Raw genomic sequence first — 18,730 nt, 5'->3', positions numbered from 1 at the left:
TGAGAATATGACAAGGTATCATCTGGATAAAGTAAATTTATAGGGATGAAAGACAAAGAGAAGTATTTAGTGAGTATAGTATCAGTGTGCAACGAAGAAATTCCTAAGGCCAGTGGAAATCAAGAACAGAAGTTATTATTCAATATGGTTAGTTTCTCTTGGCAATGTGAAAGAGTTGTGAAAATAGATGCTGGAAGAGTTGCAAAAGTTGTGAAAATAATTCACATCACAGAGTTTAAATAAATGTGTTAAATAAACTAGAAGACAAGTTAAACACTATACAGTAGTACCACATGGAAATAAATAGAAGTATTTAAAATGAGAAAACAGTACACTCAGTTTCTATCTTTTAGGATTTAAAGACTTACTTTGCAAATTCACATTTTATGTACATAACTTTCAAAATCTGTCTCATAGTTACATAATTTATGGTGGCATGTTAAATTAAAAAACAAGTGTAGCAATTAAATGCACTAATATCATAAATTTCCATAGGCAAGACCTACCAATGCATTTTCTTTAATTACAAGATTCTTGAGGACCACGGCTCCTTTAAAAAAAAAGAAAGAAAGAAAATGATATATTCAACTTATTACTTTTTTAAATTAAATATGACACCTGAGGGGGAAAAAATGTACATATTTAACCAGCTCGTGTTCATTCTTCTGCCCATTCTAAGAAGGTATCACAGGAAAATATCTTGCCTACCACCAGCCTCAACACAAAACATCCCAGATGCCATTTATCTGTCTCAAGGGGGAAAAGCAGACAGCTATATAGGGAAGGATGCCTGACGCACTCCTCTCTCCTCTGAGCGCCCGCGCCCCCCCCACACACACGAAGAGGTACACTATCCACACATATGCACAATATGCACCCCCACAAAGCTATGACAAAGTGAGAACACAAAGTTACTTCCTATCACTTTAATTATACACAAATGGTTTGGCAGGCAGCAAACATCTGTGAATCTTGTACTTGGAGGCCAGAGGCAGAGGAACCAATAAGTAGCAAGTGTGAGACTAGTGTGAGCTACACAGGCTGGGACAGAGCTTAGTGGTAGAGCCTTTGCTCAACATGCACAACTCTCTGGGCTCAATTGCTCTGCAACAGACATAAATTGGCAGAATGGATTCAAGGAAACAGATAAACAACATCTAACAATAAATTGTAAATGACTCTCTCTGCCTTTAAAGGCACACATTAAGCTAAAAAGCAAAATCACAGGAAAAGAAATTTCAAGCAGATAACTAGCCACAAAGACAAGTGGGTATATGACTCAGCAATTCTATTTCTAAATATTCCCCAAAGTATCCGAAAGCACGGATGAAAAGAAATATTCACATTCATACCAGCATTATTCTGAAAGGCAGGAGGGACTCATCTATTCATCAACAAACGGAGAGAAAAAACAAAACAAAACGCACATACACACAGAACAGTGTTATTAATTTTTTAAAAGTGATTTGGATTCATACTACAATGTGAATGAACTGTAAAGTCACACTGTTTGATTAAAGAAGCCAGCAAAAAAGAAAGAAAGAAAGAAAGAAAGAAAGAAAGAAAGAAAGAAAGAAAGAAAGAAAGAAAGAAAGAAAAGAAAGAAAGAAGGAAAAAAAACAGGACAAATATAATCTCTATCACAGTCTGGAGATAGTAGAGTGAGTAATTACTGCTTAATGGGTGCAGGATTTGACTTTTGTTCTACAGGTAAACTGTTGAATGCTATAACAAATTGTGAATTTAGTGATGGTTACATGTGAAGGGTTGAGAGAGCTTCGATCAGGGATACCTCAAACATGTGGACAGCAGGATTGGCTCCCTCGACCCCCCTCCCCGCTGGCACCCCGCCACCACTTCCAACCTAGTGCCATAAAGCCAGCTTCCTCACCATCAACCCTATTTAGAATTTATTACCCTGACAGTTATCAGACTTCACTCCTTGTCTGACCTTATAAAAGGTCTGGTCTCCCTCTACCCTCCCCCTTCCCCTGAACATGCAGATGACATATCTTCCAACTCCCCTGCTCTGGCCCATATTACAGAGCCACATAAACCTTGCCCCAGAGACCCTGCCTCTTCCCCAGAGGCATAAATACCGCCCCCACCCTCATCACTGGATCTGTTCATTACCAACACACTCATTATGGAGATCCTGCACTGTACACACTCGTACCTGGCTAAGCTTGGCTCCCTCTGTCCAGGAATAGGATGCAGGATGCAGTTAAGAACGTAATATTGAAATTAGCATGGTGGGAAACACCTTTGATCCCAGTACTTGGGAGGCAATGCCAGATGAATCTCTGTGGCTTCAAGGCGGCATGCCCTATAATAAGTTTTAGGGCAAACAGAACTACATAGTGAAACACTACCTCCTATTAAAAAAGTGTGTGTGTGTGTGTGTGTGCGCGCGCGCGCGCATTTGTATGTTTGTGTATGTAATCTTTCAAATGGGGTAGGCCTCTGAAAGAAAATTAAAAACTCCCAGATGATTAACTGCATCACACATATATGTTGAGGGAACCAGCATCTATGTTCTCAGGCCATGGGTCACTCATATTTAGCTTAGAATAAACTCTTGTGTTTCCCTTTGAAGTAAGAGCTGTGTTCTACATGAATGGTAGACTTGGATGGATTCGTTTCTTTAGTCTGCTACTGGTACCATATTTGGAATGTGTAAGCATTTTTGACATCTCCCAAGGAAAGTCATGTAATGCATTCCTTAATGTGTATGTGTCTGACAACTGTCAAAATATGTGAGTCAAAAGGTTAGAAGTACAATTGGAAAAAGGTAAATCCACTATTACTGTCAGAGATCTGGATAACTATTCTTGGCTATACACATATTTATGAGGGGAATACATACAGACACAATTGAATTGAACATCATTCAAACCCTGGATGTAACTGACATGTATGGAACATTTCATTCAACAGAAGATTACACATTCCTCTGGAGCACATATGTAACACTTACTAGGTAAGATTTACTCCAGCCTATAAAACAGGCCTGTATCTGAGCCAGTTATATTCAGATCTCAACACAACTGAACTAAAAGTCAGTCTAATGGGAAGAAAGGGTGGGGGACAAAGCACAAACATTTCAGAGTTCTAGCTCTGAATAATGCCATGTTGAAAAAGTTGTAAGAGGTATTGTTTAATATAGGAAAACACAACCTGCCCCTACCACAGGATCTGGCACCTAAAAGACATACTGCCTGAACAGACAAAAATGATTTGAGTCTGCAAAGCTAAGAGGGTTTGGAGATGTTCTCTGCATTCACAGCATATTTTCACAGAACTTAGAGGAAGCCATCTCATGTAAGATGGTTCAAATCAATCTTCTCTGAGCTTATAGCTATGGGAACTAAGAACATCTGTGTCTTCTCATCTCCAGGTCCTCACAATACAATACAGTGGACTCAGTGAGCAAGTTTTCTGTGGTAGATCAGTGGATTGCTAGGCATAACAGAATAAAGAAGATGCTTCCCCTTCAAACTCAGCAATTCACAAGATAGTTCAAAGGCTAGAGGGCAACAGTCAAGTGTGCTTTCTTGGGAGAGCTAAGTTTCTGCATACTAGACTAACAGGAAATGAACTCCTAGCACAGGCACCAAAGGCTCCATAGTCCTCTCAATACTGATGTGCACAGAAGTGGAGTCCCTGATACTGCAGCACAGCACATCTGCCCTGGGAGCAGGCAGTAGGAGGGCCTGGGAGAGCCTGAGCCATATTCGTGTCTGCACTGACTTGACACTGAACCCTTAGGACAGGCTCGGCTCTGGACTATGTGACCAGAAAAACTAGTCAACTGGCCCAGGCAGTTGTACATTCCTTCCTAACTCATTCAGGTGTGCTGAGGAACTCAAAGGTATTCCACATAGCTACAGCCACAACTACCACCAGGTGTTTGAGTACCACCACAGTGAAAGAGAACTCTCAGCATTCAGTTTCTACAGGGGACACACACCCCAAGACAATGAAGAATATAATTATTAGGGTAAGTTATAACTATCCGGTCTTGCCAGTATACCTGAACATTCTAACAGAACTTTTTTTTGAGATGAGATCTCATGTAAGTCAGACTGGTCCCCACTCACCATGTAACAAGGACAAACTCCTAATCCTCCTGCATCACCTCCCAAGTGCTGGGATTACAGATGCATAACAACATGCTGAGTTTATTCTGTGTTGGGATCAAACTCACATGCAAGGACCAGAATTTGATTCTCATATTTGCAAAAAAGTGTACAGTAAAAATAAATAAATAAACAAATAAACATAATACATAAAATCTCGGGGGTGCTTTCAAAAGCACAAATGCATACTTAGAGAACATAAAAGAACTGAAACACAGAAAACCAACTCAGCAAAATAAGAGCAGAAAAGCTACCAAACCATAAGAAAGGTATAATAAGTACAGAAGAATTCAGAACTTCAAAAGCCATAACAAAGGACATCTCCCCAACATTCCACAGCTAAACTGCCCAAAGCATATCCAAGAATGAAGAACAAACATGAAATGTTGCAAGAGAGAACAGCCAAATCACATTTAAAGAAAATTCAAGGCTAGGGAAAAGGTCACTGGTGAAGTTCTTCCTGTGCAAGCACAAGTGCAGGGCATCTGAGACTCAATATCTGAATGCACTTAGTACCTGAACACTGGAGAAGCAGAGACTAATGGAACTCTTAGGCTCACTGGCAAGCCAGCCTAACCTTCTCGACATGCTCCAGGTCAAACACAGGCAGTGGCTCAAAAACAGAGTGGATGATGACTCTTAAGGCAGACATCCTATAATGACTTCACATACACTCCACAGACGTGTATATGTAAATGCACGCATGTACGTATACACACACACACACAGGAACACATCAAGACAATCCATATGAATAGATTTCTCATCAGAAACTAAGGTCTGAGAAAACATGGAACAATGCATTTCTATACCCAGAAATATAAACATAAATAATAAAAAGACCTTTCACAACAGACAAAGATTGAAGGAATCCATGACCACTAGCCCAGCATTACAAAAGGAACCCTACATCCAGGAGAAGATAAAAGATAAATAATCATGACAGTATGAAAATAACTCTCAGAAAATAAAATAAATGAAAATGAGGAAATCAAAAATTGTTATATAGTTAATCATTAGTAAGAAACACAAAACTATTTGAAACCAGAAGAAAAAGAAAATTCTAAGAACAAGTAGATTATCTTTCAATAATAGGCACAAGATGTAAATGCCCTTAATTTTCTTTTTACACAAACTGGCAGGCTGTATTTTTCAAAAAACCCAATAAAATAGAGCTTGCAAAAACTCAACTCAACACCAACAATGACAAAAAAAAAAAAATCCCACCAAAACTAAAAGTGAAAAGATGAAAAATTATATTCTAAAAAATGGAATATGAAAGCAGTAGCTATCCTCATATCTGATAAATGAGCTTCAAGGTAGAAGAGTCAAAATGAGCTACCATAATTATAAAGAGTACTTTTCAACCAGGTTATTTGGATTATAAATACATATGCCACAAATGCACTGTGATTATTTTATAGAATACTACTGGACCTAAGAACAGGTTTCATTACAGTTACAGTAGGTAAGTCTAATACCTCACTCTCACCAACAGATAATTAAAGCAAAAAATAAATCTTACAAGAAATATTGTACTTGGTGGTTGGCTCAGTGGTTAACAGCCGCAGACTCACAAGGTATTCCCACTGGTGCAATAGTAGCATGAATATAGGAGTGAGCAGTCACTCTGATGGACCTACGGCCTATTCTCTGGGACAGAACTCATACCTGGCACTGTTACTGCCAACTAGAACCTCTATTTCCTTGGTCATAGGTCCTAGAAGAGAACCCAATACTATTATTCTGCTAAATGGATGTTCTACTAAAGCAACTCCTAATGTGCTATTGCTATACTCATGGATGAGAACATCTTTCAGACGGAGAAGCTTCTCCTTTTAGTATATGGCAATTGATCAATTGATACCTATGCCCTCAACTGGTCAACAGGCAGGGAATAAAAGAGTGTGGAATGGTCAGTCCTAACAGGGGCTTATTTACCAAAACCCTTCTCCCAAGGCTCAGGGGTCTTGAAGAAGGGGGGATGCAAAGATTACTCTTGTTAGGGAGATGGTGGAAACATCAAAGAAACAGTGTTTTCCAAAAACAACAATCTAACTTCCATTAGCAAAATTTCCAACTTTAAATGAATTTTTTAAAGCCTAGGTTTAACTAGAGTTGTCACTTTGGGAATTCTCAGGAGATTTTGTTTTAACGTTTAGTTTCATGTATCAAAATATAACTGAGTTCTTACACACATCACTACATGATCCAGAAACTCCACTTATACATATTTACTAATAGAAATTTTATTTTTTTATTTATTTTTGGTTTTTTAAGACAGGGTTTTACTGTATAGCCTTGGCTGTCTTAGAATGTCATATGTAGATCAAGATGACCTTGAACTCAGGGATCTTCATCTGCTTTCCTAGTGCTGGGATTAAAGGAATGCTCTACCACACCCACCTTAGCAGTGGGAATTTTAAATATGCTTTTAAACAACATCCACATGGATGTTCATAGTGGTATCTATAATATCATAAAAGTTGGAAACAGCCTAAATGTCCAACTAATGACTCAATAAATATTCACACCATTGAATTCTATTCAACCCACCTTCAATAATAAAGACATCTAAAATATCTTAAATTAAGGAAACCATGTAAATTAAATTAAATTACATGGCTACATTTAAATTAAATGTTAAGAGTCAGCAAATCCATGAAGACAGAAAGACAAATGGCTTCCAGAGGTATGTACTCATGAATAAAGAGTAGATAATGTCTAGTGATGAGCATGGGGTTTGGGGGGTGTAAATGAGGTTAGTTAAATGTTCTAGAATGGCTGTACAACTGTTACATTAAACAAAAAAAAAAAAAAAAACAAAACAAAACACTGAACTGGAGAGTTACAAAGGTAGAATTTTATGATGCACAAGTTAAATCCCATTAGAAAATGAAGACTAAATAATCCAATTTAAAATAAACCAAAGATCTGGCCATTTCACTAACAAAAATAAACAGCACGAATCATGAAAATATACCCAATAACATTAGCAAGGAAACTGCAAATTAAAGGCCTAATTACTTAAAGTGCTTAAAACTACAAACCTACATACTACATACATCTCATTTAGGAATGAGAAGATGATTTAGCAAGTAAAGTGTTTGCTACACAAACTTGAGAACCAAAGTTCACATCCCCAGGACTTACATAGTTTGGTTTACAGTTTCCAAGTGTTAAGAGTTATAGTGAAGACCACACACACACACAAACACACACACACACACTGGGGGGGAGGGGAATTAAGCTCACAAAAAGAAACTGAAAGCCACAGTAAGAGACCACTGTAACTTGTTAGGCCTACTTCTAAAAGACCCAGCACCTTTAATCATCACCAGACTAGGGGCTAAGTTTCCAATATAGAACTTTTAGGTGACATAATCAGACCTTAACCAAATCATAACATTTTACTTTTCAGAAAGTTACAGATTTATTACAGATTCACAATCCCACTGTTAGGAATTTACTCCAAAGATATAATTTATGATCACAAGAAAACCTAATGCAGTTTTTCTTTTAACTGCCAAAAAGGAAATACTGCAAAAATGGCAAACCTATGTTTATAACACAGCCATAAACATACAGAAGTACAGGAATGGCAGGACAAGGTGATGTATGTTGTACATGGATGATACATGGATGACATCTCTGTATTCTATTAAGAAGCCTGACTCAAGACGCTTCACAGAAGCCAAGTGTGATGGCACAGGCCTTCAACCCCAGCACTCAGGAACCAAAGCAACAAGATTCTAAGTTCCAGGCCAGCCAGAGCTACACAGTGAAAACATAGCTCAAAAAGAAAAGGCTACATAGCCAAAGGATTCCATTTATAACACTCTTAAAAGTAGCAGATTGTAAACAGGTAAGTAGTTGCCACTTGAGGAATCAATTACAAAGAAATAGAAGAGGAAATTTCCTAGGATTGTAGTCTTTTTGTATCATTATTGGGATAGTTGAAACATTCTAAATATTTATTAAAACAAAACTACACACGACTCAATTTTATCTAGGTAAATTTTAAATACATAATTTTGGTGAATTATAGTCTACAGAACCTGCCCCTTAAATGTAGAAACATTTCCTTACAAATCAAACCACACTGTTCAAGTAATTTTTTTCTTGTTCTTTTCTTCCTTTTTTAATTTTTATTTTGTATGCATGAGTGTTTTTGCCTGTGTGTGTGTCTGTGCACCACATGCTTGTGTGCAGTGGTCCGCAGAGCCAGAAGAGAAAGGCAGATGCCCTGAGACTGGAGCCGCAGATGATTGTAAGCTGTCACGTGGATACTAGGACTTGAATTCAAGACATCTGGAAAAGCAGCCAGTGCTTTTAACCACTGTCCAGGTCCCAGCTCAGATATTCTTTAAGGCTTTTTCTCTGAGCTATAGAGTTTTGTTATTCTCACTCTGCAACTGAGAAGCATCACAGGTTAAGCAGCGGGCATCTGATCTCAAAGAAGCTGTGCTAGGACTTACAGATCGATGTTTGCTAGTTTTTACGGGAGAATATACCTAGCTGCACGAGGCCTTGTTTGTTTAATAAACCTAAATTACTGGCTTTCACTATTTCAAAAATGAGAGAACTCGAGAGAAAAGAATTTGTTTTTTAGAAAGCTTTAAGAAGTACATATCAGAGAATGAACACACTATTCACAGAAATAATTAGCCCTAACTTCGGCCTGAAACGTTCATTTCAAAAAGGTCTCTAATTGCTAACAGCTACTTAAAATAAACAAGAGCGTAATAACAACAGATGGGGAGGGTAAACACTAAAAATAAGACACTCTATTAGGTAAAGCATTGCAATGAAGGGGTAGATGCAGCTGTCCCCATCTAAGGAACAGAGGGGAGTGCTCATCGCGTCTTCCTCAAGCTGAGAAATTGAAAGCCCAATTTACAGTTGACCGCCTGTTTTCCTGCATTTCCTTTTCCTTCCTTTTTTAAAACTCAAGTCTTACTCGAGTCCGCAAACACCTGGTCAGGCGAGATGCTCCGAAAGAGCTCTCCTTTCCTTTTATTCCCCGCTGTCATCTACCTACTCCGGCTAAGCAACACCTAAGTCCACGTTCAGTGGCCAGAACTCGCCTAGAAAGCACGGTGAAGTGAGGTAGGTAAGGAAGGAAGGGTATCTTCACGACAGCGCCTGGCCTTCACGTGTAAGTCGGCATGCGACTCGCCGTGGGCTCGCTGGAGCCTTCCTTACAGCCCAGGGAGAAACTGCCAAGGATGGCTCCCTTGCCCAGCACAGGCCAAGGGTCACCAGCACCCGGTCCCACCGGGACACGAGGCTTCAGCCCGCGCCTCCCCCCAACCTCACGGCTCGTGCCGCCCGCCCGGGAACCGCCGCCCCGCTTTACATAACTTGAAGGGCGAGGCGGGCAGCTGCAGGTGGCGGCGCCGGGCTGGCCAAGGACCTGAGCCACGAGAAGGCGCACCGCGGTCTCCCGCGACATTGGAGCGGCGACCCCGTTACCTTTCCAAATGCCCAGAGAGAGCTGGGACTCGTCCAGGTTCACCACATAGTCTCCCAGGAATCGGTTCAACACGTCCACGACCACCGACTCGAACACCATTTTCCTCTGCCGCGGAGGGCACGGCGGCACTACCCGCGCTGCTCCTCCCTCGAGACAGCTCGGCTTACCGGCTCCCGGCCCGCTCCAGCTCCGGCACCGGTACTGCCGGGTCCCCCAGCCCGACCGCGAGCCCCACAGAAGGAAGGTAGCCGCTCGCACCGCGCGTGCGCAGCTTGGACTGCGCGTGGGGGCGTGACCAACGCGGAACTGGAGGCGCGGCTGGAAGAGAGAGCAAGGGACAGCGGCTGCGCAGCCGCGGGTCCGCCCTTGCCCGCGAGCGGAACCCTGGGTCTCTCCGGCCCGCCGCGCCTCTGCCGCCGGCCACGCCTCTCCCGCTGGCCCCGCCTCCTGTCCGGCGCTTAGCAACAGAACACTAGTTGAGCGCTGGAGACCCCGCCCCGGGATGGACCTTGGTTGTTTGCTGCCGCGAGCTTTCGCTGAGTGTCCAGGCGTGGTGTTAACCAACAGGAACGCCCCTTCGGAAAGAGAAAACTAAGGTCGCAAGATCCAAAGACTAGAGTGTGTACCGCTCAGTGCGTGGTTACAGAAAGTTTCCTGAGGCAGTTTCTCGAGGCAGTTTCCCAGGGCGCTTTCCCCCATTATTACCGGTCGGGAGGTTCGGCCAGTCTTGGTGCTTAGGCTCCTCCTGAGGTTCTCCCGGCTCCTGGCAAGGATGCGAACTGCCCCTTCAGGTGGCTTCACTTGCTCAGCTGTGAATCTGTGAGGGAGAGTAAAGTTGAGAGATAAATTCCAAGTTCTTAATGTGCACTGCTTTTGACACCTTTTTCGGTCACATCGTTTATGTGGAAGCCGCCAACCAAGTTAAAGAGCAGCCTGAAGACAGCAGAGAAAGCCTGCCAAGAACTAAGGGAGACACACCTCTGAGCCTTAGTGGCCGACCTAAAATAAGTAGAGCATCCTCCACTCCACTCTTGAACTTATAGAAAATTAGTCCTAAAATTCTGAGGTCACAAGACAGATGTGCCACTTAAAGAGCCGACATTAATCCTCTGAGATTTCAGAGGCAGCAGTACACTTTAAACTTTTTCTCTTCTCATGGCACATCCTGATTTGGCACTTAATACATTTTGTGCATAGTTATCAAGTATCTCAAATTTCTAGGCTTAAGACTGGCCTTCGGGAAAAAAAGATCCAAAATAGTGTAAACTATTTTTTTTTAGCTTTTAAAGAACATATTAGCATATATCTTACAAAATGAATAGGTTTCATTATAAAATCTTCATATATGTGTATATTTTGGTCGTTTATCACCCATGAACCTTTCTCGTCCTTTCTAATGACTGGTTTCCTTCCTTCTTCCCAAATAGGCCCCTTCTGTTTTCATGAATTTTCTATCAAGGTTCTAAATATAGGGACTTTGATTTAACACAATTTTAAATTTCATTTGTATGTGTAAGTGTTTTGCCTGCATGTATTTCTGTCTATACACCACATCTATACCTGGTACCCTCAGGAATAGCTCCCTGGGATTGGTTTAACCGGAGGTTGTGAGCCTCCCTGTGGGTGGGTGCTGCCTGTGGAACTCAGATCCTCTGAAGCAAATGGTATCAGTCACTGAGTCTTCTCTGGAGCCTATTGCTAAAATTTCACCCCAAGGAAGATACAAACGACTGTATTGCTTCTCCTAGGGTCCCCACAGACAAATGGAGGCGTGGTTCCACCAGAGTTCACTTTGGAGAACCAATGAGTTTGTTGGGCTTTCTTAGGGAGCACAGATGAGGAGTTAGTTAGCAGGGTGTGGGTGTGGGAGCAGCAGGGATGAAGGGCTTCTCCATTGAAGCTTCCTAGACAGAGCCCCACTCCTCTAATCTTCCCCATCCGAAGCCCTAGTTCATCTGTTCTCAACCTGTGGGTATCCACCCCAAGGTTCCTGAATGAGCCTTTCATATGGGGTTGCCTAAGGCCATTGGAAAAGAAAGATATTTGCATTACAATTCCTAACAGTAGCAAGATTACAGTTATGAAGTAACAACGAAAATAATGTTATGGTTGGAGTCACTATTACATGAGGAACTGTATTAAAGGGTCTCAGCAATAAGGTTGAGAAGTCCCTTCCTGAGGCCATGTGCAATTCAGACACAGTCACACAGCACAGGTGGTAGTATGTTGCAGTAAATATTAATGATGAATTGACTTATCTCTTCATTGGCCCCGCGGTCAATATGGAGTCGTGCGGATGGACTCTGTCGCTCAGGTACAGCAAAATACACCCCTCCACCAGCTAAAATGCTCCTATTGTAAGGGGCTACAGCTGAACTTCCACAAGATGGAGGATGCTTCGCTAGGAGGACAGTCACAACAGGCTCCAAGGATATTTGGGGCATGTTCTTGTGTGCTTATCTTGAAACAGGGTTTCACTATAAATTCCTGAACTCTGTACATGGAGTTGACCTCAAACTCATGAAGAGGTATGTGCCTGCCTCTACCTCTCAAATGCTGAGAATAAAGGCAGTTGTCACCACACCTGGCTTATTTGACATAGTTTCACATAGTTTTTGTTTTAAAGGGCCTTTATGGAGTTTCTAACTTTACTTCGTAATCACAATGATACTGAGGTATTAAGAATTTTTCCAAAGTCGCAAATGAACTGGGACTTCCTGATTCACTACACCATTTCTCATGCATAATAATAATGATAATAATAATAATTTGGTTTGACATATTGCTTCCATTTTTTTAATGAAAGAAAACAAAGCTCTTTGGAAAGATAAGCAAAGGAGAAAATTGTAAAGAATCTAACAGCCAATATTGATGATAATATAAATAAAAACAATCTTTCTAAATGCCAGCTTATAAATCCCAACAAGCTGATATATCTGTGCATTCATATATTAGTGTATATACACTTGTGTGCATGTATGTGTATGAATTTTAGCTTAGTAATCCTTCCAGAGATTTAATTTAAGAAAATAATTACAAAAAAACTATCCTTATAAAAAACATTTACTAAACCTTTGCTTATAGAAGCAGACTTAATAGTTATTAATAGAGAAGCTAGGTAAATTAACATATACATGCATACACTAGGTTAATGCAGGAATTAAAATGAAAATGAAGATTTGTAAAATGAGAGGTTATCGATCTTTTCTTGAGAGAAAGTACAGGATAGCATCATGAATACAGCTTATTCTGACTGTACAGAAAATACAAAAGTCTGGAAATCTAGTCACCAAATGTTAAGCATAGTTATCTCTAGATGATAGGGCATTTTAACAGTGTCTATTTTCTATGTTTTTTAAGTTGAAAACCTTAGTGGTAAATGTAAATTTGTTCTTCTACACTGGCAAAGAAGAACTTGTAACAATTGTTATTACATCATATGCTGTTTGCTGAACTCTTCGGGAAACTACATGGAAATGCTTTCTTCAGAATCAGAGCCAAAAGACATACATAAGCAAAGTCCAACCTCACTGGAGAACTGATATGGAATAGAATTTAAAATCTCAAACATCTGTCTAAAAGCTTGATTTGCCCAGATATTTTTCCAAAGATAGCATATAAATTCGAAAATAAATCTTGTTCAACATCACTAACAACTGGGGAAAATATCAAAGCAGCAATTATACCTGTAATTTTTTCCATAATTAACCCCTCAGTGAATTTTTTAAATTATCAATAATCTCCAAATCCTGGTGAAACTAGTGAGAAGCAGGCTTGTTCTTATACTAAAAATGAGAATGTGAAATTGTATGGCCACTCTGAAAAAGCTAGGTCATTTCTGCAAAATCTCAGCAAGGATGTCCATTCCATACAAACTAGCTATTATAAGCCTAGACATTTATCCAAAACAAGTGAAAGCAACTGCCCACATATAAATAGGTAAAGAGTCCGAGAGTCAGGGACTTAGGGAATCAAGAATGGGTCAGAGAGACAAATGAGGTGGCTCAATGAAGAACGAGGAAGATAGGCCATATATCAGAAGTACCAAAACTCATTCTGGTGGCAAAGAGCACAACGTTTAATAGCCCACTGTGAACTGAACCCACGATCGATCCTGACTACATTGTTCATTAAGTCTAACCAGCCTCCGCATTTGCATCAATATTAATTTATCTTCACAAGAGACTCTCAGAAATGAAATCTCTGCTGACTTGCACTTTTGAATTTTGTCAGCAGTCTCAATTTCCTTTCCTGTTCATATTCCTTCCTCTGTGGTGATCTAAGAGGGGGAAGTCTATAGCATGTAGAGGTAACTTTTGTCTTTTATACAGTATTCATATACAATGTCAGCCATAAAAAATAAATTCATAATTATAAAAAAATGCATTGATATATTTGAACCTCATGAATACTGTTAATGTGTTTTGCTTGGAAGATTTAATTCAAAGATAAATATCTACTAATGTCTAGAACTCCCCATTGTTGATAAGACATAAAAGTATTTCCTAAGGAACATGTACGTATTTCCTGAATATCTCCCGGGATGTAATACACTGTTGCTGCTCAGGAGAACCATCTCAGTTAACTACTGTACTTATACTATTCTCAAATTGTCTATTCCCCTTTTTATATCTGAGGAGAGTCTGAGTCAGATCCACTAGTTTGGTTTCATTAAATGATAAATTAGACATCAGTTACTGATTCAAACTGCTACAGATCTTCCCTCCAGGAAGTTAAAAGAGCGCCATCTTGTGGAATGCTGTAGAAAACTTCTTCTGCCACTTCGAATTGAAGCCTTTAAAATTATTATTATTATTATTATTATTATTATTATTATTATTAACATAATTTTAATAGGGTTTAATAATGTATCCTTGTCTGGCAGTGATCACCTGCTTCTGCCTCCTGAGTTTAGGATTCTTTAATTTGTTCAGTTTGTATCCCCACTCCTGTCTATAATCATCAATTTAAACTTCCTTTTAAAATGATGGTGGCATACATAACTTCTTATTTTTTATAAAATCAATTTGAGATATCTCTTAAATTAAACTTCAAATTAGAAGGTCAACATTAATAGTATTAATTTATGACATTTTAATTAATTTTTATTGCTTGCTTTTTTTTCCCATGAACCATGTAGAATTAAAGAAAGTCTTGCTTGATTGCATCTTTGTGATAATAAATATAAATTTGGCTTCATAGTTTTGCTTCAATATTGTATGGTTATCAGATTACATTCTAAACAACATTTTAATTCTTCACTTGTTATCTAAGACATTTGCACTCTTCTTTAAGGCTCAATAGAAATTAGAAGGTACTTTCATAGCCTTACACTAAATGGGAGAAGAAAACTCTCAACCATTTTCACTAGAACAAGAATAAGAGAAGCATGCCCACTCTTCACATGGGTGTTCAATAACTTATATATCCTCAGACTTAGCCCCCAACTGATCAGCTTTTGAAAGAATTAGGAGGTGTGGCCTTGTTGGAATAGGCGTGTTTGAGGTAATATGTACCTAAGGGTAAACTTTGAGGTTTCAAAAGTCATGATCCGGGCTCCAATCTCTGTCTGTCTGTCTGTCTGCTTACTTCCCTTTCCTCTCTCCTGTCTGCCTGCTGTGTGTGGAGCAGGATACAAAGTTCTCAGCTACTTTTCTGACACCATGCTTTCCTGCCTGTGGCTTTGTTCAACCCTCTGAAACTGTAGTCAAGTCCCCAGTTAACTGCTTTCTTTTATAACAGTTGCCTTGGTCATGCTGTCTCTTCACAACAACAAAATAATGACTAAGACAGAGAGTTCTCTTAGCTACAGTAGTAAAGCAAGGGCTTACAAAAAAGGAAGTCAAAACTCAATATTTCTTGGAACTGATGAACACTCAGCAGCAAAACACTATGCCAAAATTCCAAAAAATAAATAATGGAAACTGTGAAATGATTCAGTGGGCCAAGCAATGACCTGAGTTCATACCCCTCCCCTCCCCCAGGTAAAAAGCCCAATGTGGCAGCACATGCCTGTAATTCCAGTGCTTCGGAGGGCAGAGGCTGGTGGATTCTGATGGCTCACTGGCCAGCCAGTCTACCAAAATGACAATGTCCATGTTCAGTGAAAGATCCCATTTCAAAAAAAGTTAGTTGGGGTGTGATAGAAATTTCCATATGTGCATGCACAGGCAAGCACCTCACCTGTACCCACTTGCACCACACCTGTGAACATGCATGTACACACATACTACAGTAAACCCAACCAAGAAAGCAAAAGACCACTACACTGAAAACACTGAAGAAAAAAATTGAAGAAGATTCCAGAAGACAGAATTTTAATGCTCATTATGTTTGAAGAATTAATATTGTGAAAATGGTTATCTTACTAAAAACAGTTTTCAGATCAAATGCAATTATCATAGGAAGTCCAATGCCATTTTTCACATAAATAGAAAAGCAATCTTGGGATTTTTATAGAAGCTATAGTACCCCAGAAATCCAAAGCACTCCTCGGCAAACAGAATAATTCCTGATTTCAAGTTAGCCTGCAGTTCTGTCGCAGGGCAATAAAGACAGAATTACACCGAACAAAAGCAGAGGCCTGGGTTGATGTAATAGCATATGGGTTGATATAATAGGATATGGGTTGATGTAATAGGATATGGGTTGATTTAATAGGATATAATAGGGTCGATATATTAGGGTATGGGTATATGGGTTGATATAATAGGATATGAATAAGACCTAGATATGAACCTACACTGCAACAACCATTTGATTTCTTGACAAAGGAAGAAAATATTCACATTAAACAAAAGATATCCTCTTCAACAAATGGTTACTCAGAAACTTGAATATTCACATGTGGGATATTCTCTCTCACATTAGACATAAATTAACTCCAAAGCGTCAAAGGTCTTACTGTAAGATCTGGAACTCCGAACTGCTACAGAGAAAAACTGACTCTGAAAAGCAGAACAATTAACAAACAGAACCTCATGAAAATTTTAAAAGACTCAGAATATATCAGAGAAGAATAAATTTTAAAAAGGTGTCTGCACAGCAAAGAAAACAAGTGAAGAAACAGCCTACAAAAGGGAAGAGAAGTTTGGTTAGCTATACAGTCATCTTAGTTTCTTTTCTGTTGCCATGATAAAATGCCCCAACAAAAAGTGACATGGGAGAAAGGGTCTATTTTACTGTACAGCCGAAGGTACAATTCCAGGTTACAGCCCCAGGTACCATTCCAGGTTACAGCCCCAGGTTACAGCCCCAGGTACAACTCCAGGTTACAGTCACAGGTTACAGCCCCAGGTTATAGCCCCAGGTACAATCCCAGGTTACAGCCCCAGGTTACAGTCCCAGGTACAATTCCAGGTTACATCCCCAGGTTACAGTCCCAGGTTAAAGTCCCAGGTTGCAGCCCCAGGTACAATTCCAGGTTACAGTCCCAGGTTATAGCCCCAAGTTACAGCTCCAGGTACAATACCAGGTTACAGCTCCAGGTTACAGCCCCAGGAACAATTCCAGGTTACAGCCCCAGGTTACAGCCCCAGGTACAATTCCAGGTTACAGCCCCAGGTAGAATTTCAGGTTACACCCCCAGGTTACAGTCCCAGGTTACAGCCCCAGGTTACAGCCTCAGGTTAGTCCCAGGTTACAGTCTAAGGTTACAGTCCCAGGTTACAGTCCCAGATTACAGCCCCAGGTTACAGTCCCAGATTTCAGCCCCAGGTTACAGTCCCAGTTTTACAGTCCCAGGTTACAGCCTCAGGTTACAGTCCCAGATTACAGTCCCAGGTTAGTCCCAGGTTACAGTCCCAGGTTACAGTCCCAGGTTACAGTCCCAGGTTACAGTCCTAGGTTACAGTCCCAGATTACAGCCCCAGGTTACAGCCCCAGGTTATAGCCTCAGGTTAGTCCCAGGTTACAGTCCCAGGTTACAGTCCCAGGTTACAGTCCCAGGTTACAGTCCTAGGTTGCAGTCCCAGGTTACAGCCCCAGGTTACAGCCTCAGGTTAGTCCCAGGTTACAGTCTCAGGTTACAGTCCTAGGTTACAGCCTCAGGTTACAGTTCCAGATTACAGTCCCAGATTACAGCCCCAGGTTACAGTCCCAGGTTACAGCCCCAGGTTACAGCCTCAGGTTACAGTCCCAGATTACAGTCCTAGATTACAGCTCCAGGTTACAGTCCCAGATTACAGTTCCAGATTACAGTCCCAGGTTACAGTCCTAGGTTACAGTCTCAGGTTACAGCCCCAGGTTACAGCCTCAGGTTAGTCCCAGGTTACAGTCCCAGGTTATAGTCCCAGGTTACAGCCCCAGGTTACAGCCCCAGGTTACAGTCCCAGGTTACAATCTGTCATATCAGGGAATTGAAAACAGCTACTTGCATCCGCAGTCAGAGATGGATGGATCTGTGCTTTCCACAATTCACTCTCTCCTCTGTTATACAAGGCAAGACCCAAATCCAGGAAACAGTGACATCAAACTTTAGGTTGGGTCTTCCCACATCAATTAATATAAAGACAGTCCCTCACATACATGCCTACAGTCAACCTGATGAAGATAATCTCTTATTGAGACTCCCTTGTCATGTGATTGTGGAATGTATCTTATTAGCAATTAAAACCACAATATCTGCAAAACACTGATGTCTACAATATATATAGAATTCAAATGCCTAAAAAAGAAATCTCAATAAAATGAGCCTGAAATAAATGTGAAAAGATGGAATACAAATGGCTAGTAAACACATAAAAAATGTTCAGCCTCACTAGCAATCAGGGAAATGCAAATCAAAATCATATTGAAGGTGGAGTGATTTGAATAGGAATGACTCCCATAGAACCTTATGTGAATGCTGAGCACATAGGGAGAGGTATTATTAGTAGCTGTGGCCTTGTTGTAGTAGGTGTGGCCTAATTGGAGGAAGTGTGTCACTGGGGGTAGGCTTTGGGGGTCTCATAAGCTCAAGACTGGCCAGTATGTAACAGTCAATGTCCTGCTGCCTGTGGATCAAGATGTAAAACTCTCAGCTCCTTCTCCAGCACCTTGTCTGCCTGCATATTGCCATGATTTCTGCCAAGATAATACTGGACTAAACCTCTGAAACTATAAACCAGCCCCAATT

General features: G+C 40.5%; 1 protein-coding gene across 1 annotated transcript in view; it reads right to left on the bottom strand.

Annotated features, from left to right (window-relative positions):
* The window catches only part of VPS13A (vacuolar protein sorting 13 homolog A), a 174,329-nt gene extending 164,513 nt beyond the window's left edge, over positions 1-9,816 (bottom strand). Inside the window, exons 1-2 of the mRNA XM_080912186.1 lie at positions 9,615-9,816; positions 507-550 (exon numbers count right to left, since the gene is read on the bottom strand). Coding sequence (XP_080768312.1) covers positions 507-550; positions 9,615-9,714 — 144 coding nt within the window. The 5' untranslated portion in view covers positions 9,715-9,816. The remainder of the gene's footprint in view (positions 1-506; positions 551-9,614) is intronic.
* Between the last annotated feature and the right edge of the window lie 8,914 nt (positions 9,817-18,730).

The sequence above is a fragment of the Micromys minutus genome (genome assembly GCF_963924665.1).
Source record: "Micromys minutus genome assembly, chromosome: 2".
Classification (NCBI taxonomy): domain Eukaryota; kingdom Metazoa; phylum Chordata; class Mammalia; order Rodentia; family Muridae; genus Micromys; species Micromys minutus.
The sequence above is the reverse complement of the archived record's forward strand: the minus strand, read 5'-3'. Positions and strand labels throughout refer to the sequence as shown.